This window comes from Oryx dammah, unplaced genomic scaffold, assembly GCF_014754425.2.
Source record: "Oryx dammah isolate SB20612 unplaced genomic scaffold, SCBI_Odam_1.1 HiC_scaffold_22, whole genome shotgun sequence".
NCBI lineage: Eukaryota > Metazoa > Chordata > Mammalia > Artiodactyla > Bovidae > Oryx > Oryx dammah.
This window is the reverse complement of record NW_024070206.1, coordinates 14,219,521-14,243,468: the sequence shown is the minus strand read 5'-3', so window position 1 is coordinate 14,243,468 and position 23,948 is coordinate 14,219,521. Positions and strand designations below refer to the sequence as shown.

Here is a 23,948-nt window from a genome sequence, read left to right as displayed (position 1 = left end):
CCTGGTCCCAGATACACTCCTGAACAATAAAGCCAGTGATGTCTTGACAGTGGAGCCTGAGGAAGCCCACCACCACAGCGAGACACACCCCAGCCAGGAAACAGCTTTCCCTTCCAGGCGACCCACTACACACACCCTCAGGGGACTCCACTGTCCTACCTGGATGCTTCTGTAGCAGGAGATGGAGAATTCAGGTCCAGACGGCACAGCTTTGCAAGGTGGCTGGCAGATCTATCCCTGGCACTGGTGGGCAGGCACAGAAGTATAAATGGAGGCCCCTGGCCAGTGGTCCACTCCCTCCTTTCCCCACCTCCCTGTGAGGGATGTCCTGGTATGGATAACCAGCCTGCTGTAACAGCTCCATCCCCAACAGGCTGGTGGGACCAGGCAGGAAGGGGAAACTACAGAGGCCCTGGAAGTGGGTTCTGGGCCCTTTATTAGGACTGCAGGTACCCAGAGCATGCTCCAGGTGGGCACATCCCCTTGACCATGTTGTAAGGTTACCATATTCATCAGATTAAAATATAGAATACTTAGCTGAGTTTGAATTTCAGAAAAACAATGACAATGTTTTACTATGGTATGTCCCCAGCGCATGGAACCCAGGTGGGCCTAGTGGCAAAGAACCTACCTGCCAAAGGAGGAGACATAAGAGACACGAGTTTGATCCCTGGGTTGGGAAGATCCCCTGGAGAAGGAAATGGCAACCGCTGCAGCATTCTTCCCTGGAAAATCCCGGGGACAGAGGAGCCTGCTGAGCTACAGTCCATAGGGTTGCAAAGAGTTGAACATGACTGAAACGACGGAACACACAAGCTCACACACACACATGCATGTTTCCAACACACACTTAAAAATTAGTTTACCTAAAATTCAAATTTAATTGGGTGTACTGACACATGAACGTGACTGACCCTACCTGATGGACTCCTGACTCATGGAGAGAGATGCAGCAAGAGACAGGCCAGAGTGGGACCCTCTGAAACGTGGGGCTCCGGGCAGGGGCTTGGTCATCTGAGCTAAGGCCGTATTGGCTGCAGGGTCCCAGGTACTGAGGATGCTGGGGACAAGGTCATTGCTGGGACTAGTTCTGCCCAGTAGGAAGCCAGTGTGGCTTGACGATAAAATTTACCATTAAGGCCTATGGAATGTATGTGTGTCAGATGGGGCTTGGGGAAGGGGTAGATGATGAGGGAAGGTGGGCTGGGGACAGAGAAATGAGCTCCCTGCCATGACCACCTCCCTGTCCCTCCAAGAAGGTGGGAGAAGGGCAGAGGGAGGAAAGTTCCAGGGAGAGTTAGGGAGAACTCTGACAGATCCCTGACCTGAGGTCGCGTGGCCTGCTTTCCCAGCTGAAATGTCCCTTTCACTGCAGTTAGTACCCAGGGCCAGGTTGTGACGGAAATCAGGCAGCACTTGAGGGAAACTGGGCGGACAGCCCATGAGCAGGGCGGAGGGGAGTCTTCCTGCTGCCTTGGTGTCGGGGCCCATGACCTGGGCCTGGGTCCACCCTCTGTGTGGTCTCTCAGGGTGGCAAGAGGCTCAGTCGTCAGAGGAGAAGACGTTGGGTGTGGTAGAGAGGCAGAGGCAAATAAATGTTCCAGAACGATTTCTGACAATCTTTGTGAAGGGCTGACCACACCATTTGAGAAGCTGAGTTCAGGCCCCTAGTGGCTTGGAAAGGGGCTTCCTGGAAGAGAGAAGCCGTTATCCTCAGGGCGGCATCCTGGACAAGGCTTGAGCAGGCAGGAGTTCTCTTAGCCGCCTCACCAGCTGGCCACCACCACCTCCTCAATCTCTTCCTCTGCCTCAGCTTCCTCACCTGATGAGTGGAGGTAACTTCATGGGTTTATTCGAAGCTTAAACGAAATCACACATAAAAGCACTTGCAAGCAGAGAAGTGCTTTGCACGTCCAAGTTGGCATTTTTACTAATTCAGGGTGTATAGAGCCCTTCCTTGGGGCCAGGCCTTGTGTCAGTCTGAAAAGAAACTGGAAGGTTCTCAAGGAGCCTAGGTCTGGTGGGGAAGGCATGGGAGCAGGTAAAATGAATGTGGACAGGGTACCCCAAGGGGACCTGAGGAAGGGGTGGTCCCTGTTCCTGGGAGGTCAGGAATGTCTTATGAAGGAGGTGGTGCTGGACTGAGTCCTCACTGTGAGGCGAAGTTGCCAGATGGAGCAGGGGAGAGAAGGGCATCACAACCCAGCCGGCAGAAGTGGAAGCAGAGAGGCTGAGAGAGCCTGGGCAGGAGCTGCCAGAGGAGAGCAGAGTCCCTAGATCCCGCACGCCGAAGGGGTGGAAGCCGGAAAAGTGACCTCACCAGTGTGCAGTCCAGAAAGATGCCTCAGGTGTCCACAAAGTCAAGATCTAGATATGCACAATGGGTAGGAGGCAGGGTGACTGCAGCCATGAAATTAAAAGGTGCTCGCTCTTGGAAGAAAAGTTATGACCAACCTAAACAGCATATTAGCAAGCAGAGACATTACTTTGCTGACAAAGGCCCGTCTAGTCAAGGCTATGGTTTTTCCAGTGGTCATGTATGGATGTGAGAGTTGGACTATAAAGAAAGCTGAGCGCTGAAGAATGGATGCTTTTGAACTGTGGTATTGGAGAAGACTCTTGAGAGTCCCTTGGACAGCAAGGAGATCCAACCAGTCCATCCTAAAAGAAATCAGTCCTGAATATTCATTGGAAGGTCTGATGCTGAAGCTGAAACTACAATACTTTGGCCACCTGATGCGAAGAATTGACTCATTGGAAAAGACCCTGATGCTGGGAAAGATTGAAGGCAGGAGGAGAAGGGGACGACAGAGGATGAGATGGTTGGATGGCATCACCGACTCGATGGACATGAGTTTGAGTAAACTCTGGGAGTTGGCTATGGACAGGGAGGCTTGGCATGCTGCAGTCCAAGGGGTGGCAAAGAGTCGGACACGACTGAGTGAACTGAACTGAACTGAGGAGGCAGGGCGACTAGAGGGCGGTTGTTCTATGGTTCAGGTGAACAAACAGAGAGCCTCGGAGGAGGCAACAGCAGTGTGCGGGCATGAGCGGGGGGAAGCCCCTGCAACGCTGGAGTTGGAATTGCCTTCGGACATCCCTCGTGCCTGTGCCCTCCAGAGCCCCTTCCTGTCTGTCGGAGCTCACCTCTGATAGTTTACCCACAGAAGTCTTCCCTCCTCTGGGTACGAGCACCACTGACTTTGGGGTCTACTGAAGAGCTTTTGCTTGCTTATTTTCAATTGTTTTCAAATCTCACTTGGTTTTTTTGTGCCACCAAAATATTTTCGAGACCAGACCTTGCCTTCGTTGTCATCATCCACTTCTTCTTGTCCCACCTCCTCTCTCTCCCCTTCCCCTTCTCCTCCTTCGATCTGCTGTTGCTGTATTTATCACAATCTTATCTACCCATGCTGCCATTGCATTCTTTCCAGTTCCCGTCAACTATGAAGAATGTTGTCTGTGAATGTCCATGCATTTTGGTGAACACGTGGATGCCTTGTGCTGGGCGCTCAGCTGGGAGTGGAAATGCTGGGTCACAAGGTTTGCATGCCTTTGATTTTAGTTGTTATTACCAGTTTTCTAAAGTGATTGGGCCAACTTACATTCCCATCTGCAATGTTTGAGTGCAGTTGCTCCATACCCTCATCAACACGTGAGGTCATCAGTTTAAAAATCTTTAGCTATTCTGGTATTTGTATAGTGGTATTTCAGAGTAGATTTATTTTGTGTTACTCTGGTGGCTCAAGAGGGTGAGCACCTTTTCCCCATATTTTGGGCCATTGTGATACTGTCTCTTGTGAGGGTACCTGTTTATTTTTCTGAGTTGTCTGTCCTTTTTATATTCTGGATATAAGCCCTCTGTCTCTTATGTGTGTGTGTGTGTTAGTCGCTCAGTCGTGCCCGACTCTTTGCTACCCCATGGACTGCAATCCACCAGGTTCCTCTGTCCATGAGATTTTCCAGGCAAGGATACTGGAGTGGGTTGCCATTTCCTTCTCCAGGGGATCTTCCCAACCCAGGGATCGAACCCAGGTCTCCTGCACTGCAGGCAAATTCTTTACCGAGTGAGCTACAAGGGAATGTGTAACAAATAGCTGCTACTCTGTGGCATCTCTTCACCCTTAATAATGTCTTTGGATAACAGGAGTTACTTATTTTAATATAGTACAGTTAATTTATCTTACGGTTAGGGCATTTAGTGGAATGTTTAAAAAAAGTCTTTCTCTGGTTTGAGGTCATAATGGTATTCTCCTATATCTATCTTGTAGAAACTTTGTTTTGTCTTTTACATGTAGAATTGAATTTTTTTAGGTAGAGCCAACTTTTTTATTTCTTATGAATATCCAATTCACCCAACTCCATATATTTAAAAGACTATGCTTCACTCACTCCTCTGCAGTGTACTTTTATTATCAATCAGGTATACATATATGGCTGTTTCTGAAATCTCCATTGTTTCATTGGTCTTGTTCAGTCAGTAAGTCATGTCCAACTCTTTGTGACCTCATGGACTTTAGCACACCAGGCTTCCCTGTCCTTCACTGTTTCCTGGAGTTTGCTCAAACTCATGTCCCTTGAGTCAGTGATGCCATCCAATCATCTCTTCCTCTGTCACCCTGTTGGTCTAGTAGTCAATTTTTGCACAAATTATACATTGATAATTACTGAAGCTTTGGAAATCTTGATAGTTAGCAGAGTGAGTCTTCCTAAATTTACACACACTGTACTTATCATACTTTAATGCAATCCCACACTTACTGGACCAACTCAGTGGACCTGAATCTGAGCAAACCCCAGGAGATAGTGAAGGATAAGAGAGCCTGGTGTGCTGCAGTCCAAGGGGTCAAAAAGAGTTGGACATGACTTAGCAACTGAACAACATTTTTACTGATATGGAAGAGAATAGACAAAATAGACCAAGATGCAAATGTGCAAAAATCTTAACTTTAAAAATTTTCTGTAACTGACTTTATTTTGCTTTAAAGATCTCCATTTCTACTGTAAGTCTATTGTGTTTTCTAATTAGTTATTTTTTCTAATCTTATTTTCTCCCCTAGTAACTTTTTAGTTATGTAGTGTTTTATGATTTTTCTTGATTTCCTTAGAGAGAAAAATATGCATCTCCAAATTCCAATTATTTTCCTCTCGTTTTTTCCAAAGTGATGTATGTTTTATTTCATATTTAGATTTACTTACAAATCTAACCTTTCTGGTCCTCCTGTTTTTTTCCTGCATTTCTATGATTCCATCTGGGATCGTTTTCTTCTCCTTGAAAATTTCCCCTTGATTCCCCATAGTGTGGTTCTACAAATGAAAAAATTTCTCTCATTTAGTGTCTGAAAATGAATTTATCTCAGCTTCCGTTTTGGAGGGTATCTTAATGAGTATAGATTTCAAGGTTGGTTGTTATGTTGAAGATACTAGTCTGCTGACTTCTGGTTACTTTGTTTCCATTAAGAAGTCAACTGTCTGTTTTATTGCTACTTCTTTAAAGGTATGTTTTTCTCCCCACCTGGATGTTTTTAAGATTTATCTTTGTGTTTGATTTTCAGCATGTATACTTACCCTTCATGGGTTACACCAAGCTCTTTGAATCTGCAGCTTAACTTCTTTAATCAATTTTGTGTAATTCTCAATAATTATCTCTTAAAATTTACTTCTGACCTATTCTCTTTCTCCTCACCTGTGGAGATGTTACTTAGATATCTGTTGGATTTGTTGCATATATGCCATTTGTCTTTTCAATATTTTCTATCCTTTTGATTCTGAACTCCAACTGGACATTTACTTCTATCTTTCAGTTCACTAACCTTCTTTTCAACCAAGCGTAATATGCCATTAAACCTTTCCATCACACACAGTCTTACTTTCATATATTATAGTTTTAGTTACAGATTTAACAATTGAGTCTTTTTTCTAATTTTTGCCAAAATTATCTATCTTGTTATTTAATTCTGTGGGCATATTGATATGCTTACTTTATAGTCTTTTTTCTAGTTATTCCCAAATCTGGATATTTTGTGAGTTTATTTTTATTGTCTTTTCTCCCACCCCCCAACTCTTCAGATTTTGCCTTCTTGCAAGTCTTGTTCAGCATCTTGCAAGACTTGTTTAAACATCTTACATGAAATAGCAGAAGTCAGTTTGAGATTCTGAACAATGTTTTCCTTCAAAGAGAATTCGCTTTTACTTCTTTTAGATGTTAGGCTAAGAGTAATTCATCCTAATCCCTTTATGGATTCAGTATTACTTTAGTCACTGTGAATGCTGGTCTATTTTTCATTTATTCAACCTCTGAGGTGCAGCTTTTAGAGATTTCAACCAAAATCTGAAGTTTTTACCAAGACCCTTCCTCTTAAGTGGCTTCTAAACTCCCTCACATGGACATCACCAGATGATCAATGCTGAAATCAGATTGATTATGTTCTTTGCAGCCAAAGATGGAGACACTCTATATAGTCAGGGAAAATAAGATTGGGGCTGACTGTGGCTCAGATCATGAGCTCCTTACTGCAAAATTCAGGCTTAAGTTGAAGAAAGTAGGGAAAACCACTAGGCCACTCAGGTATGACCTAAATCAAATCCTTCACGATTATACAGTAGTGGTGATGAATAGATTCAAGGGGTTAGATAGGCAGATAGAGTGCCTGAAGAACTATGGATGGAGGTTCGTAACATTGTACAGGAGGCAGTGACCAAAACCATTCCAAAGATAATGAAATGCCAGAAGGCAAAGTAGTTGTCTGAGGTGGCTTTGCAAATAGCTGAGGAAAGAAAAGGAAAGCTATATCCAACTGAATCAGAGTCCCAGAGAAAAGGAAGGAGCGATAAGAAGGTCTTCTTAAATGAACAATGCAAAGAAATAGAGAAAAACAACAGAATGGGAAAGACTAGAGATCTTTTCAAGAAAACTGGAGCTATCAAGGGAGCATTTCATGCAAAGGGGCATGATAAAGGACAGAAGCAGTAAGGACCTAACTGAAGCAGAAGAGATTAAGAAGAGGTGGCAATAATATACAGAAGAACTATACAGGAAAGGTCTTAATGACTCAGATAACCACGGCCACAGGAAGATCTCCTGGAGAAGGGAATGGCTACCCACTCCAATATTCTTGCCTGGAGAAGTGAAAGAGGAGAGTGAAAAAGCTGGATAAAACTCAACATTCACCTAGAGCTGGCCATCCTGGAGTGTGGAGTTGAGTGAGCCTTAGGAAGCATTACTGCAAACAAAGCTAGAAGTGATGGAATTCCAGGTGATCTACTTAAAATCCTAAAAGATGATGCTGTTAATATGTCAACAAATTTGGAAAACTCAGCAGTGCCCATAGGACTGGAAAAAGTCAGTTTTCACTCCAATCTCAAAGAAGGGCAATGCCCAAGAATGTTCCAACTACCATGCTCTTGTGATCATTTCACATGCTAGCCAGCGTATGCTCAAAATCCTTCAAGCTAAGCTTTAGCAGAACATGAACTGAGAACTTCAAGATGTAGAAGATGGGTGTTGAAGAGGCAGAGGAACCAGAGATCAAATTGCCAACATTCATTGGATCATGGAGAAAGCAAGGGAGTTCCAGAAAAACATCTACTACTGCGCTGACTATGCTAAAGCCTTTAACTATGTGGTTTACAACAAACTGAGGTAAATTCTTCAAGAGATGGGAATACTAGACAACCGTGCTTGTCTCTTGAGAAAGTGGGATATGGGTCAAGAAGCAACAGAACCAGACATGGAACAACTGACTGGTTCAAAATTCAAAAAGGAGTTCAACAAGAATGTCTATTGTCACACTGCTTATTTAACTTATATGCAGAGTACCTCATGAGAAACGCTGGGCTGGATGAGTCACAAGCTAGAATCGAGATTTCTGGGAGAAATATCAACAACCTCAGATATGCAGATGGTAGACCACTCTAATGGCAGGAAATGAAGAGGAAGTAAAGCCTCTTGATGAGAGTGGGCTTTGCTGGGGGCTCACATGTTAAAGAATCTGTCTGCAATGCAAGATATGATCCTTGGGTCAGGAAGATCCTCTGGAAAAGGGAATGGCTACTCACTCCAGTATTCTTGCCTGGAGAATTCCATGAGCATGAAACAGGAGAGTGAAAAAGCTGGCTTAAAGCTCAACATTCAAAAAATTAAGATCATGGCATCTGGTCCCATCACTTCATGGCAAATAGATGGGGGAAAAGTGCAAGCAATGACAGATTTTATTTTCTTGAGCTCCAAAATCACTCCAGACAGTGATTGCCACCATGAAATTAGAAGATGCTTGCTCCTTGGAAGAAAAGCTATGACAAACCTAGACAGCATATTCAAAAGCAGAGACATCACTTTGCCAACGAAGGTCCATATAGTCAAAGCTATGGTTTTCCCAGTAGTCACATATGGAGGTGAGAGCTGAACCATAAAGAAGGCCGAGTGCTGAAGAACTGATGCTTTTCAACTGGTGCTGGAGAAGACTCTGGAGAGTCCCTTGGGCTGCGAGGAGATCAGACCAGCCAATAAAGGAAATAAACCCTGATTATTCATTGCAGGGGGCTGATGCTGAAGCTTCAACACTTCAGTCACTTGGTGCAAAGAGCCGACTCATTGGAAAAGACCACAATGTTAGCAAAGATCGAAGGCAAAAGAAAAAGTGGGTGGCAGAGGATGAGATGGTTAGATAGCATCAGTGACTCAATGGACATGAGTTTGAGCAAACTCTGGGAATTAATGAAGGACAGCAGAGCCTGGTTTGCTGTAGTTCATGCGGTTGGACACAGCTACTGAAAAACAACAGCAACAATCCTCCCCAAATTCTTTCTGCTTCTGTTGCTTTCTGATACTTTCAAGAAATTTTACTTTTTACAAAATGTTTTTCTAGATCATCTAAGTGATCTCAGTGGAAATGTTGGTCCAAGATATCATAGCTGACCTTTAGTGAAAGTGGAAATTGAGCTCCATTATATATGAGTGATCCCAAATAGATCAAAAGCTGGGGACATACAAAGGCAAAACTTCCATGACTTTCTTTGTTTTACTGATTTATTTATTTTTGTCTGTTCTGGGTCTTCATTCCTACACTTGGGCTTTCTCTAGCTATGGGGAACCCAGGCTATTGTTCCTTGTGGTGGGTGAGCTTCTCATTGCGGTGGATTCTCTTATTGGAAACAGACTCTAGGCACTTGGGCTCAGTAGTTGTGGCTTAAGGGCTTGGTTGCCCCATGACATATGGGATCTTCCTGGACCAGGGATGAAACCCATGTCCCCCACATTGGCAGAGAGGTTCTTAACCACTGAACTACCAGGGAAATCCCCCATGAAATTCTATGTAAGGAAAGATCCCAGCTGAATTTATGCTGGAAAGTAAGTCATGAATTTTTCTTTTCTGAGCAGTTGAAACATACATATCTCAGCAAGCTGACTGGTTGTTTCTGTGTCCCTTCACTCGGGGGTGACTGGGTTATATTGCTCTTCCTTATCTCTGTCCCTGGCCCTTGCTGCCACACCCACTCTTTTTGCTTGATCCTTCTCTTCTGGACTAACCCCCAGGTGGTCTGGAAGGCATGAGATTGCCCTGGCGGTGAGGTATCTTCACCTTCCAGTTGCTACGAGGACTGGTCTGACAGTATCACAGAGATCCTCAGAAAACCATGGCTGGGGGCTGATATTTTAAAAGTTCATAATACAGATTTTCCAATCAATAATGTGATTAAAAAAATACTAAAGGAAATTAGTTCTGAATATTCATTGGAAGGGCTGATGCTGAAGCTGAAGCTCTGATACTTTGGCTACCTGATGCGAAGAACTGACTCATTGCCTGATGATGGGAAAGATTGAAGCCAGGAGGAGAAGGGGACGACAGAGGATGAGATGGCTGAATGGCATCACTGACTCAATGGACATGAATTTGAGCTAGCTCTGGGAGATGGTGAGGGACAGGGAAGACTGGCGTGCTGTAGTTCATGGAGTTGCAAAGAATTAGACACAACTGCGCAACTGAACTGAATTGAATGTAACAAAGATCTGTGTATTTTTTACAGAATAACGTGTGTGGTTTGTGAGTATACTTTTCCTCACTAAGAATTCTGTTTATGCACTCAAGGAAAGATGCATGCCCACCTCCCTGTGCCCTGATTGTCCCGCTACATTTCTAGGAGCACTGTCTCACCCTGAGGGCTTCTGGAAAGTTGGTCTCCCTTCATAAATCAACATACAGCATTGACTCTGGTCATGGAAACTGATCTTCAGACAAAACTTGGAAGTAGATATGTATGTCTGCTCAGGTTCCCTCGGGTGTCACTTCAAAGGCACTTTTCATCACACTCCATCCCACCCCGATTTCCCCTGTCCCATCTCTTGCACAGCAAGGAATCTAGGGGTAAAGACAGAGGATGGTCTCCCCACAGAAAACCAGTTGTCTGGTGTCCTGACATTCCTGGCCAGATTCTGTTCTGTACACAGATGTCAACTGGCACATCTCCAGACAGGCAACCTATCCAACATAGAGAATAAAGTAAAAAATGGAGTGTGGCCAGAGAGAAAGCCCAAGAACTTGTTCTGTGTTTTCTATTAAGGCAATACTCATGAAGAAGAAAGCTTTTTGCAGAGATAAACCACATATGCTGCTCTAAGCCGTGGTGATGATAACACAGGCACGCGTGAGTTTGTGTATCTGTGCATGTCTCTATGCACTCATGCATGTCTGCAAAAAGACTAGTTAGCAAACTTTCTTGTGCAGCAAAAACAAGAGTGGAAGCAATGCTGCATGTTGTTTGGTAATTTGACTTGAGGGGCATCCCCACTGGGTTATTTTGGTCCCCGAGTGGAGTCATCCTCAGTAATATTTATTTCACACAACCTTGGATTATATACATCTTGCATACTAGACAACTTCAAACCTGGAAAGAGATGGGGATGGCCTTGGATTGGGAAATTAGCCCTTTTCCAAATGCTTCTAGGAACAGAAACAAGGAACCTTGCAGTTCATCTCACCTACTCCCTCATTTTCCTAAAACACAGATTTAGAGAGTTGAGGTAACTTTTTCAAGGTTGCACAGAGAATCAGCTGGCCAAAGAAAGCTTGAAAATCAGTCTCTTAATTTCTAGTAACCCCATCAGGCCATCCTTGCATGCGTGGGTGCTCAGCAGGCTATCCTGAGCAGTGGTAAAATAGGACTGAAGATAATAAATGATTAAGGAAACTTTCCAAAATAAGTGACTTTGGAATATGAAACTCTAACTCCATGGTTGGACCTGCTATTGAAATCAGAAGCTGCAATGATGTTTTTTTCTCATATGAATGGATGAGAGTAACAGAGTGTGTGACTGTTGCTCTGAGACCAAGCACATGACTGCCCGGGACCTCTGACACTCAGTGACCCTATATTCAGTCACTCTTCCAGGGAGGGAGACGCCTCCATAAGTGAATAGCAGAATGAGCAGGAGCTAAGAGGACCAGGAACATCCCTTTTGTTGGAGGCCCTGTGCTGTAGCCTGGCTACAAAGTGCTCCTGCCTGGGAATTTGCGTCTGGGAAGAGAGATGCTCAGATGAGCCAACATTCATGGAGTGGCAGCTTCTCCGGCTGCTGGCGGTGGTGCTGCTAATGGCCTGCCTATGGTTCCTCCCCATTTTGGGGGGTTGTCTCTCCAACTTCCTGTCAGTCCTCTGAGCTGCAGTATCCTTTAAGTAAATCCCCTTTCTGCTTCATTGTTAGTCTCCCCTGGCTTGTCTGCCAGCGCTCTGAGTGATGTGCTGGAAAGAGGATGAATAGCCTGCACAAGCCCTTGCATGTAGTTCTGTTGGCGCTCCATTTCGTATGTCTCACTATAAAGATTAGACAGGCGCTTGTCTTTGATGTTCAAATAAAATAAAGTGTGGGAGGCTATAATTAAATTTCATCAGGGCCTTCAGGAAGGGAACTTTAAAGGTCAGAACGTCTCAGTGTCCGGTTGGTCAATAAATAGAGCCTGCAGAAATGTGTAGAAACTTTCTGTTGTCTGCCCCATTCATGGAGTTTCCCAATACTGGGACTCAGGACTGCTCATACAGTTGAAAAGACCCAGCTTCCGCCAGAGGAATATTTAGTGCAACTCCAAGTGGCATGTGGGAGGGGAGTAAGCTGCCCTCCCCCGCGGAATTTCCATCTGGATTCAGGCTGGTTTGTCGGGTGCCAGATGGCGTTAGGGGTAAAGAACTATAGAGACATGGGTTTGATTCCTGGGTTGGGAAGATCCCCTGGAAGAGGACATGGCAACCCTCTCCAATATTCTTGCCTGGAAAATCCCATGGACAGAGGAGCCTCAGACACAAGCGAAGTGACTTAGCATGGATGCATGCATGCATAGGTGTTGTAGGGAATCAGCCAGAGGAGCCTCGTCTCCATCAGGGGACAATGTCAGGCTGGAGATTCCAGCTGGGGAGAGAACAAAAACCCCACTTCTCGGTTCACTTGCGTCGAGACCTTGCCCTTCTCCTGCGCCCCTCCTCTCTGCTGCCCCCTGGAGGAGCCAGAAACAGTAGCGAGTGGGCATGAGAGTTCAGAGTGCAAGGAGTGGAGACATTAGGGCCTAAATAGGGGTTCTCTCCACCCCAACACAGATGCTGAAACCCTAGTCACGTATGATGGCAATAGGAGGTGCGGCCTTTGGGAGGAGATTAGGGTTAGACAAGGTCAGGAGAGTGGACGCCCCATGAACGGGATTAGTGCCTTAGAAGAGTCATCGTGAGCTTGCTTCCTCTCTGCTTGCTGTCACGTGAGGACGCAGCAGGAAGACAGCTGTCTGCAACCCAGAAGAGAGCCTCCACTGGAACCCGGCCTTCCCAGCGCCCTGATCTTGGACTCCCAGCCTCTGGAACTGTGGGAAACACACTCTTCTCTTGTTTATGAGCCCCTCGTCTATGGTGTTTCATCACAGCTGCCTAACTAGGCTAAGGGAGCCCCTGTCCAGTCCCCACTGCAGGAGCCTGAGCCTGTTTCAGGCCTGAACTCTGCGGAGGAATGTAGGAGAGCTGCAGTGATGTGGAGACATGGAAGCTTTGATGAGGGGTTGGGCTGGACTGTTTAGACAACTGAAAGCGAGACTTTTCTTATACCCGACTGTAACCAGAAAACATATGGAACCTTATGGAAACGTGGGGTGATCAGCAAAGTAGGGGTGAAGGAAGTAGTGGAGAAATAAAGCCCTGCTTGCTGGCACCCCGGTGCATCCAGCTTCTTCAGTGAAGTGCAGGCGACTTCACGTGAAGTCAAAACGCACAGGCAGTGTCAGGGGCTCTGCCCCCGCCAGACTCCACACCCCACGTCCTTCCTTTATGGAGCATCAGGGACCACCACGGCTAGGTCCCAACCTCAGTCTTTCCCTAACACTCGCAGGGCTTAGGTGAGAGTACAGAGGGCCATGTGTCACGTGTCTAAAGATCGAAACACAGAAGTCAAGAGAAAAAACTGTCAAATAAGCTATGTTGCATCCTTCTACCCTGACAAGCAAAACTTCATAAAGGCCTGGGAAGCCAGGTTCCAGTTAGTCTCAGATTTCTTGGGGTTCGGGGAGAGGGCAGGGCTAGGCCTCTCATCCTACACTCCTCCGTCCTGCATGCTGAGAGCGCTGGCATGTGAGCATTTAAGTCCATAAGTTTTAGCTCTATCCAGCCTCCCCGCAAAACAGCCACTTCTGCTGTCCTCAGCTTAGGGGAGCAGCAACTTGCCCCCAGAAAGAAAGATCTGGGGAGAGGTCCATGCAGGAACTGGGAGCGGGCTTGAGGTTGCTTGGACAGGGAATTGAGGGGTCCCTGGTCCCCTGTGCATGAGCGATCTAGAATGGACCCATCCCCATCAGCTTCTTAGATTCCACGCCCTTTTAAAACACAGGGCCAGGGCAGCTGCTTGGCTTGGAGGGCAGAGGACAGGACTAATGACACTTCCCACCTTTCCAAACCTAACTCTTCAGCATCGGATTCTGAATCACGACTCCTTCTTTCCTGGCACAGTGGCCTCTTGCTCACCTCTCTACCCCACACTGGTGTGTGTGTGTGTGTGTGTGTGTGTGATGAGAACATAGCTCTTTGGAGCTGCTGCCCAGGCATTTTATAGCATGACGACCTGGCTTACCTCCAGAGTCTGGACATTCAGATAAGAACCTCAGTTTAAGATTCCTGCCCCAAGTTCCTGCTTTGCTTTTGCTGGGATTGGGTTTGGATTGAGAAAAGTTAGTGACCTCCACCCCAACCACCTCATAAGGACCAGATTCTTGCTTCCTGCTCACCACAGAGGATCACCCTTCCCGCAGCTCATCACCTCACCCCATTTCTGGGATTTGTAAGCAATAAGTCTTGTGACTTTACTTCCTTTGTCCGGGTGTTTTATTAATAAAACTGCACCTTCAATCAAACCGATCCCAGGGAGCTCCCTGCCATCCCCATGTGGGTGGCTTTCACCTCCGAATTCAGCAAGTCACAATCTGTATATTCTTATTTCAGTACACCAGCTCCAGGCAGCCCCCCAATATAGGCTGCCAGATGCTGTCAGCCCTCCAGTGGTTCCTGCTTGTGCCCTGGGAGCTGAGGCAGGTTGGGCTGTAACCTGGCAGCCTCTGGAGAGGAGGCCCAGCCACATGTAATCACACTGGCCAAGTTGAGTGGGTCTCCCTGGATGTTTTCAAACAGATTTACATGCCAGGCAAACCCTGAGAAATTACCAGCTCAATCATGCTGATTTAAAAAGAGGATGGACTTGTCACTTCCTTCTCCCAGCCTTCCCCACAGGAACTGGCAATTGATTAACCATCATCATCAGATTATCAAAAAAAACAACTCAGATAATCACTGGGATAAGAAATGCGTGCAGCTCTGCTCCTTTCTCCTCCCCTCCCTCCTTCTCTCTTTCCTCCCTCCTTCCTTCCTTTCCCAGTTGAAGAATAAACAAAAGGAAATATGTAAGGAAACAGAAATAAGCACAATTATTTAAAATGCTCGGGACTTCCATGGTGGTCGAGTGGTTAAGACTTCACCTTCCAGTGCGGGGGTTGTGGGTTTGAATCTTGGTCAGGGAGTTAAGACCTCACATATCTCATAGCCAAAAAAACAAAAGCATAAAACAGAAGCAGTATTGTAACAAATTCAATAGCAGCAGTAGTTTAGTCGCTAAGTAGTGTCTGACTCTTACGACCTCACAGATGTAGTCTGCCAGGCTCCTCTGTCCATGTGATTTCCTAGGCAAGAATACCGGAGTGGGTTGTCATTCCCTTTTTTTAGGGCATCCTCCCGATCCAGGGATCAAACCTGGGTCTCCTGCATTGCAGGCAGATTCTTTACCGACTGAGCTAAAATTCAATAAGGACTTTAAAAATGGTCCACATCCAAAAAGGTTTTGAAAAAAAATGCTATTGCTGGGTCACAGAAAAATGCAAAAAGGAAATGGGCGTGGACTGAGCATTTATTAAGTGGCAGCTGGGGTTGGTGTTCCCCATGGCCCCTCTGGCCCTCTCAGAGCCCCGCAAGTAGATTGTTACCACCTCCTTTCTAGGAACCAAAAAAACGAGGCTGAAGGAGGATGCTCAGGAGCAAGTATCCCGCCCCTGGCCCCGCCCCCCAAATGCAGGGGGCGGGGCCTAAATGCGGACTGGAAGGGAGCCTCTTAATCCTTCCAGACACCAGGAGCGCCCTCTGGAGGAGAAAGTGAGGTAGTATCCCTTACGGTGTCCACACTGGCACATTTCGCATGTTCTTTCTTGCTCAGCCACCCTCTCTCCCCGCAACTGCTACACCACCTATGTAGGACATCCCAGCCACCAGGAAATGAAAAGGCACTTTCGTATTTCAGAGTGAGGCTCCTACAGAAGTGATGTTGGAATGGCAAAACAGAAGGCCACTCTCATTAAAACACACTTTCAGCCTCTGCTTTGGGGATTAAATTAGCAAACCCATTCTAAGGAGGGAGGCTCAGCACGGAGCAGATTTTTCAGTAACAAAGCAGAGAAGCGTAGGTTAAAGTTCCAGGCCCCCGGATGTAACAAGAAAGCAGAGATGGCTGTATCTGCTGTGAGAGGGAGAGGGGACGAAAGATCCATGCTGACCAAGCTTCTTGCCTGGAAAGGCAACTCTGAGTCTCACAGGCTCAGGGAGGGGGAAACTGTGAATGATGATTACCAGCGCTGGAGAGGGCTGAGGTGTCTGGAGGAACTGCCAGTATGAGCTCTGGCTAAGCCAACTTCGGTTCCCTCATCCTGGGCCTCATTCTTGCCTCATTCTGGGCCTCAGCTTCTAAGAGGAGAGTGCGGTGCAGTGGCCAGGAGTCAGCAGACTGGGCCTCCAGCCCCGACTCTGCCAGGGCTCACTCAGTAGCCTTGTTCTCACGGTTTTGCCGCTTGGAGCTTTAGGCCCCTCCTCTGCAAAATACTGCATGGACTCGTGAGGTTCTGAGCCCACCCGGCATTACTGGAATTTTTCTTCTGTTGGGAGAATTCGCATCGTGAATCCTTCCTTCTCAGGTAGAAGCCAGAAGCTTACCTTCCTGGTCAGCCTGCAGTTAGGCTGAGACATGGGGCCTCATGAAGACATTTGAGCTCCTCCCATCAGACGCATCAGGACCTGAGCAATAGAAGGATGTGCAAAAGTGTAGAATCCATTTTCTAGGGAGAATGGTGGTAAAGAGTGGGCCACAGGGAGAGTCCCAGTGTCCTCAGCCTGGTGTTAGTTGGAAGAGCTGTGGTGTCTGGGCCTGTCATCATCACAGCACCATGAGCAGCAGCAGCAGTGATCAAATCTCTGATGGAGCAATTGGCCACAGTACGGGTTAGGGTGATTCCAGGTTCCTGGCTTGCAGGCCATGGACTTTGTGCAAATTAGACAAGGGTACCACATCCGGACACTTTACTGCCATCTGCTGGGTAATTGCTATGATGTAGAAATCTACTACATGGTATAACAATTATATAACCCTGTCTAGGGTGTGAACGGAGAAGCTCAAAAGACAGGTTGTGCAGTATGCAACCTGTGCAACTGAGCTTGGCAGCTGCGCAAGCCTGACTCTTTGGCCTTTATGGAGATTCTATTAAGGACTTAATTTTCTTTAATATAAGCCTTTTCTACTTAAGCTATCTGGGGTGGGGTCTGGTGTTTGACTAAACCACGATTGATACAAATAGGGATAATGACGTGTGCCCCATAGGCTAAGAGCCAGCTGACCGATGGAGGTAAATGTCTCCCAGGGGCATAAAGACTGTTACTCAGAGGGTTTGCCCTTAATTTATTTATTTTTAGAGGAACATGGGAATGAGATCTGATTCACCCTATCTTCCTTCCTTATTCCAGAAACCTATTTGTTTATTCTTTTGCTCTAGTTGTCAGGGTCAGAGTTCATGGTGAAATAGAGGATCCAAAAGGATGGAAATGAGAGTGTGTGTTACAAATACTCCAGCAAGAAGACTCGTGGGGAAAACCTTTCCTGGGTCTCATTGGTGCACTGCTGGGTCTTCTATTGTTACAAGGAAGAATGACATCAGCCTGTGTATCATTAGTCTGATAACTCTGTGTGTGTGTGTGTGTGAGTGTGTGTGAGAGAGAGAGAGAGTGTGTGTGTGTGTGTGTGTGTGCGCGTGCCCGCATGTGTCTGGTGCAGATAATGTGATCAGTTCTGAGGTTTGCCAGAATTGTCCAGATTTGAGATGTCTTTACTTATTAGGCTATTTCTGGGCACTTGTTTTTTGGTTGGGCCCTGTGGCGCTGCCTCTCAAGGTCACAGCCATCCCTGCCCAGGGTGTGGTGAGGAGGGAGAATAAGCAGGACCTCCCCCAGGGAATTCTCTCCCCATGAATTGCTGGAAATGCGTGTTTGACTCCATCCTCAGTGCTTCAAACCTGAAGGGAGGAAAGAAGCGGTTTGCTTGCCTCCCGGCCCCACTCCCTTCCCCTCTGGTGCCCAAAGCAGGGAGGGGAGGCGAGAGGGGCGGCTGTGAGGCTGGGGCAGCTGGTATCTGCCCACTGGTCTGATTTCCAGACCCTCACTCGGGATCAGCCGGACTGACCTCGCTTTGCTGAGGCCGTTCTTTCCACCTTGATTGGAGCAGGGGCTGCAGAGGCCGGAAGAGGGAGCCTGTGAGTCGCGTTCGCCCCGTGGCTCCTCGGGTCAGGGTTTGGACAGAAGGGAGGGTCCCGGCGGGACTGGGAGGTGGGGCCTCGGATACACACATCCTTGGTTCTAGAACCTGTCGCAGGGCCCGAGGGGCCTCGGAGCCTCTGCGTGCGGGTCGCGTTCCCCTCCTGCGGGACCTCTGCGGGCTGGGGAACAGACTCTTCCGATGAAGGGAGCTGACAGAGGAGGCCTCCCTGTCCCCTCTCTCTTTCCCTTCAGAAGCCCTCCCTCCGCCGGCTCTCAGAGGGGAAAATGCAAGGGGAAACCCAGTTGTGCCTGTTTCTGGAAACTGCACAGGCAGGAAGTGCCGGCTGTGAGGTCCCAGGAGAGGAGGAAGGGGGGGTCTGTGCAGAGGTGTGCCGGGTGTGGCTGGGACCTCTGCGCCCCTCGGGAAGGGCGGGCCCTGGGCTCGGATGAAGGCCTGAGAAGGGAGACCGTCTTAACTTCCTGTTGCTTCATTACTGTTCTGCCACACCTCTGGGATTTCACAATCAGGGCCTTTTCTACATTGAGTCCTGTTTCTCCGGCCCCAAGCTGCTGTAGGTCACTGGGCTAGGGGGTGAGGGGTTGGCTAGCGGGCAGCAGGCAGCCATAAGGCTCCACACTGAGTTTTGTGAAGGTGTCCCAATTTATCTTCTTTGCTCGTTGCCCCCTGTCCCTGGTACAGTCCTTCTTCCATGAGGATATATATTCTCCTTTTCATAAGTCAGATGGCATGACCCAAGGGACAGGCCATCCAGAAAGCCCTCCTTCCATGTAGGAATCTTTGCTTCTTGGAAGGCGAGGTTAAACTCTTCCAGTGACCAAGAGCTCACTCCCTCACAAGGGATCTCATTCCCCTTTAGGACAATGCCGTGTGCTGGGAGGTCATCTTCCTTTGCTTGGGCACCTAGCTGTCTCCTGGAATCTCTCCCCTATTGGTTTGATTTAGCCACACTTTTGGTATGATCCTTTCTCTACCTAACAGAACTTTAGAAGGTCCAAGGCCTGTTCTAACATATCTTAAGCCTTCTTCTCCAGGTTAAGACGCACCTACTTCTCTGACCTATCTTCAGTGGCCTCAGCCTCCTTCCTGTCCCTGCCTCTCTACTGCAGCTCCCTTTGCTGTCTGCACCCCCTCTCCCTGAGCACATCAGGGAGCCTGCCATGTCCTGTGTGGCTCCGGGAAACACCTAACTGGCCAGGACTAGAGGCCACTTCACTCACATGAGCTCAGGAGCCCCCAGAAGTCAGGGTCCAGTGGGCCCACTTCCCTATCCTTTTCCCCTATTCACCTCTGGTGCTCAGTGGACACCGATCCCCAGAAAGGGGACCCAGTGATGCTGGAATACACTAGCTGAGCCAGACCGTGACAAGCAGCTGTCCTCCTTTTCCTTGCACGGGGCCAGGTTTATCCTCAGGTCCTCAGCCAGTCACGCACTTGGGTCTCTCCAAGCTGCAAGGCAGCCAAGGGGCATTGACTTTCCTAGAAGATCCTGGAGGAAAGGCAGGTCACGTTCAAGACAATATTTTAAAGTTAAGACAAACACATACCTATTGTGTCGTGGTTTAGTCGAATTAGTCCTATTCATCTCTGTGACCCTATGGACTGTAGCCCACCAGGCTCCTCTGCCCATGGGATTTTCCAGGCAAGAATACCGGAGTGGGTTGCCATTTCCTTTTCCAGAGGATCTTCCCGTTGCATTGTAGGTGGATTCTTTACCAACTGAGCCAGGAGGGAAGCCCCTTGTGCAAAAACGTGAACTTTAGAGCCACAACAAGAGACTTCAGAGGAGTTTTGTGCTATGGGGAAGGTTGCTTCAGGCTATTTTTTAAAAATTCAGTTCACAATCTTTCAACTGGCAGGCTCCCTTGGCTGAGGGGTGTTTAGGGTGGGTAGAAAACTTGGGGGAAGCTCTAAGTTCCTGAGTTTCTTGGAGAAACTCAATCTCCTTTCCTATTTGAATGAGGCCAGTGAGGACCAAGGTAGGAAAGCGATTAGCCTGAGGACACACAGCCTGTAGTCTGGATCTGAAACCCAGATCCGTGTTCCCCCTGTGCTGAGAAACGTTGCATTGCATTTATAAGAGTGCTTACCATGGCAAGAAAGGGGAGCTGAAGACAGAAAAGCAACTCTAGGTTAACCCTTGCTTATATAGAAAATGCAGCTCAAAGATCAATTTTACTCCAAGAGTGGGTGCTCTGGGTTCTGAGTAAGGTTGACCCCATTATATTCCCTTACCTTCTTCAGGGTCTAATGTTCCCTGATTGGGAGAGAGGATCAGGTTAGTAAAGAAGAGAAATCCAGTGCCAGTGCCAGGGGGTAAAAGGAGAAAGGCTGAGATGGAAGTAAGTCCAGCCACAGGTTCCTCTGGATGCCAAGCTAGGCGCCTGGTAGGACTGCCGTGTTAAAATGGTCAGCACCCCTTTCACTCCCCCTTGCTCACACACCAAAGGCTGTATATGCACATGTGAACACGCACATACACACACGTACACATACCTCACACTCGGAGTCACGGATATCCACAAGCTTAGAGATCCAGCAAAGCCTCACGAATCAAAACTGCAGGGAACCACTGACGACCTGAGCTCTAGCCTCCCCATCAGTTCAAAGATACATTTTACTCCAAGAGTCTGTGCTCTGGGTTCTGAGTAGAGTTGACCCCACTCAAAGCCCCTACCCCGACACCTGCAAGACAGTGCGAAGGGGAATCAACGGAACCAGCGAGCTGAGTACCTGTGACTTTCTTTTACTTAAAACACTGTCCCTCACATTGTTAAATAAGGGTCAAAGGTTTGTAATTTTTTTTATAAAGGTGTCTTCAACATTTTTATAAGTTTGTGACACCCAATTGTCAGACTCTCGAGCCACAAATGTCTGCACATTGTCTTGTGGCTGTCGCCTCTCACAGAAGTGCAACTCTCAATATCATTTCATCAACTCAGTTAATACTGTTTAATAAATAGGCCAGAAAATTAGCTGAGAATTTTTCTTGGTGGGATGCGGCGTGCGACCAAAGTTATGGAAGATTGTCCCTTGAATCACTAAGGCAAACCTTGTTGAGCGTCATTTTACATAAAGCAATCACATAAAAAAGTTATAAATAGAAAAACTTCCAAAGTTCTCCCACAGACAGACAGGGAAATTGGAACATCCAAAAGAAAAAAAAAAAAAAAGGAAACAAAACACAAACATTCCTACGACCCATTTGCTTCAAGTTCTTAATCATACAGTACTCGACATCTTTGGATATTTTACAATGTACAACTCCAAATTGCAGCCAAGAGAAAAAACGAACTAATTAGTCGTCTGAAAAATTGAGTTTATAAGAAGTCATTACCTTTACAAAATAAAAACAAAAGCCCCAACACCACTGGATTCTAATTTGTTCCTCTTCCCTTGTTTTCTCTTAAAGTTTGGGTCAGCCCCACTCCCTTGACTGAGGAGGGGGGATGTGGGCATGTTGGCTGGTGGGTCCCAGAAGCGAAGGGCAGAGATGGAGACGGGAAGCTCAGAGGCGCTGCCCAGCAGATGACATCCGAGGACCACAGGGTGTCAGCAACAGCTCCCTCTGCTCAAAGGGCTGGAGGTGGTGTGTGGAGGCAGGGGTTTCTTGCAGCGAGTGGGGGAGCTGGGAGAGTGACAGAGTCTGTGGTCTTCTCCGGCCTTTTTGTTTTTTGTGTGTTTGCTCAGGAAGAAGCCAAGGCGATAGGAAGAGCCGAAGTCTCTGTGCCCACAGCTCCAGGGCTGGGGACACCAGCCCTTGCCCACCCGCCCAGATGAACTTGCCTCCCTTCTGGGCTACTGAGAAACAAAAGCAAACTCAGCAAGAAAAGGGAGGGCAGGGCAGGAAAGCGGAGTGATCAGGAAGGCCCCAGCTGTCTTCCTTCTCAGGATGGCTACCCACTGGAAAGCCCAGGAGAGGGGGTGGACAGCTCTCGCTCACAGAGCCCTCCATGCCTGTCCTGGAGCCAAGGCTCGGACTCCCCACACCAGACACCCGGCTTCCTCCCCAAGGGGCCAGGGAAAGGCTGTGGGTGTTCAAACACAGCAATGCCAAAGCACCGAGAAGCCCAGAGCCAAAAAGCGAACATACACCTGGGTAACTGGGCGCTTTGTTTCTGGGAATCAGATGGAGGGAGGCAACGGCCAGGTGTTGAGAGGTGGCCCGTGTCCTTCTGTGTTGGCCCCAGGAGTCCTGAAAGACTCCTTCTGGCATTGCCGGGGGTATGTGGGGGTGGGGACCATGCGAGGCAGTCGTCTCCGGATGTGCCCCTAGGGGAGGTAGGATTTGGAGTTCCCCAAAGCTGCTTGGGGGCTGTGGACAAGCCCCCCAAACCCTCTTCCTCTGTCACCCTGTCTAGCGCGGCCACGTTTCTCACCTGTGCTGATGTAAAGATGGTTGTGATAAAACTAAGCCCAGTAAAATAGTATCACCAGGGACATTAGGAGTGCAAAGCTCTGCTCTCTTGAGGCCTCTCTTCGGAGGGATGGGCAGATATGAGCATGTGGGTGGGTGGGAGAGGGCAATGAAATCACCAGCCCTCTTTCACAGCAGGGAGAAACTGGGGTACAGAGGGTGAAGAGGTCCAAGGTCACAGGCCAGGGAGGGGAAAATGGGCCTGGATTCCAGGAGCCTCGCTCCTGACTCCAGGAGGCCTCCCAGCCAACAGGGCATCTCCTCTAAGGGTCCTAGGACCACTGGAGACCGGGAAAATGAAGCCACTGGAACCGAGTTAGCAGGGACTCCACCACAGAGCGGTGGGGCTCACAGGGCGTGTGTCTCAGGACCCTACCCTCTTCCCTGCTCCATCTGGTCTGCCTCTGGCCAAGCCACCTCCCTCCTTCTAGACCCTCACAGCTACAAGGTGCTTTGGGACACGTGGCCTGGGGCCTCCGCTGTGATATGGGCCCCTGTGAGTTTCTCTTTGAGGGCGGGGAGAGGCAGTCAGGGAGAGGCCAGGCCTTTTGGGAGGAGATGCCCGTCTCAGACAACAGCAAAGGGGAGGCAGCTGCCTCAGAAAGCTCGGAAAATACCACTGCTGCTGCTTTTTTTTTCTTCTTCCTTTTGAAATAAAAAGTTCAGACCCATCGCATATGGGGCAGGTGGGCCTGGGAGGGGACGGGGAAGCAGGACCGGGGTGGACAAGGACCAGCCTAGTTGTTGGCTTCAGACATGGAGGCCACGTGGCTGAGGCCGGCGAGCCCCGGGAGGCCGGCCAGGCCCGCGGCCCAGGGGTCGGGCAGCGGGAAGTAGGGCCGCGCGGCGGCCACGTTCTCGGCCAGCGCGAAGGCCAGGAGGCCCCCCGCGTTCCGCTCGGCCTCGAGCTGGGCGCGCCCGAACAGCTTCATCTGCGTCTCCTCGAACTGCCGCTCCAGCTCCTGCAGGCTCAGCGCGCCCTTGGGCGCGGCCAGGAAGTGCTTGGCGGGGCTGGGGCCCGGGAGGCACACGGCGGCTCCGCCCAGGTGGCCGCCCACGTCGCCCAGCGCGGGGGGCATCACGAAGGCCGCCTTCTCTGGGGCCGGGCCGCCGGGCCCGAAGAGCAGGCTGGCGGCCCGCCAGGCCGCGGGCTTGCGGCCGCGCCGGGGCCGGGCCATGCGGCAGCTCTGGCGCTTGATGTGGCGGTGCAGGTGGTCAGAGCGCGTGAAGCTCTTGTAGCAGAATTCGCACTGGTAGGGCCTCACGCCCGTGTGGATGCGCATGTGGTTCTTGAGGTCGTAGTTATGCACGAACTTGGCGTTGCAGTGGATGCACAGATAGGGCCGCTCCCCCGTGTGCTTTCTCATGTGGATCTTCAGCTTGTCCTGCCTGCAACACAGAGCCCGAGTCAGTCCCTGCCTGCAACACAGA

At 48.5% G+C, this 23,948-nt stretch overlaps 1 protein-coding gene and 1 long non-coding RNA gene across 3 annotated transcripts in view; both read right to left on the bottom strand.

Annotated features, from left to right (window-relative positions):
• Positions 1–16,593: 16,593 nt before the first annotated feature.
• On the bottom strand, positions 16,594–19,742 carry LOC120881008. The gene is made up of 3 exons (XR_005725184.1): positions 19,648–19,742; positions 19,389–19,549; positions 16,594–17,840 (listed from the first exon to the last, which is right to left on the bottom strand). It is a non-coding gene; the product is annotated as an uncharacterized LOC120881008 (long non-coding RNA).
• Positions 19,743–21,033: 1,291 nt separating this feature from the next.
• ZBTB7C (zinc finger and BTB domain containing 7C) overlaps positions 21,034–23,948 on the bottom strand; it is a 304,241-nt gene continuing 301,326 nt past the window's right edge. For both annotated transcript variants that reach the window (XM_040264527.1, XM_040264526.1), the window contains one exon: positions 21,034–23,906. In XM_040264527.1, coding sequence (XP_040120461.1) covers positions 23,255–23,906 — 652 coding nt within the window. In that variant the 3' untranslated portion in view covers positions 21,034–23,254. The remainder of the gene's footprint in view (positions 23,907–23,948) is intronic.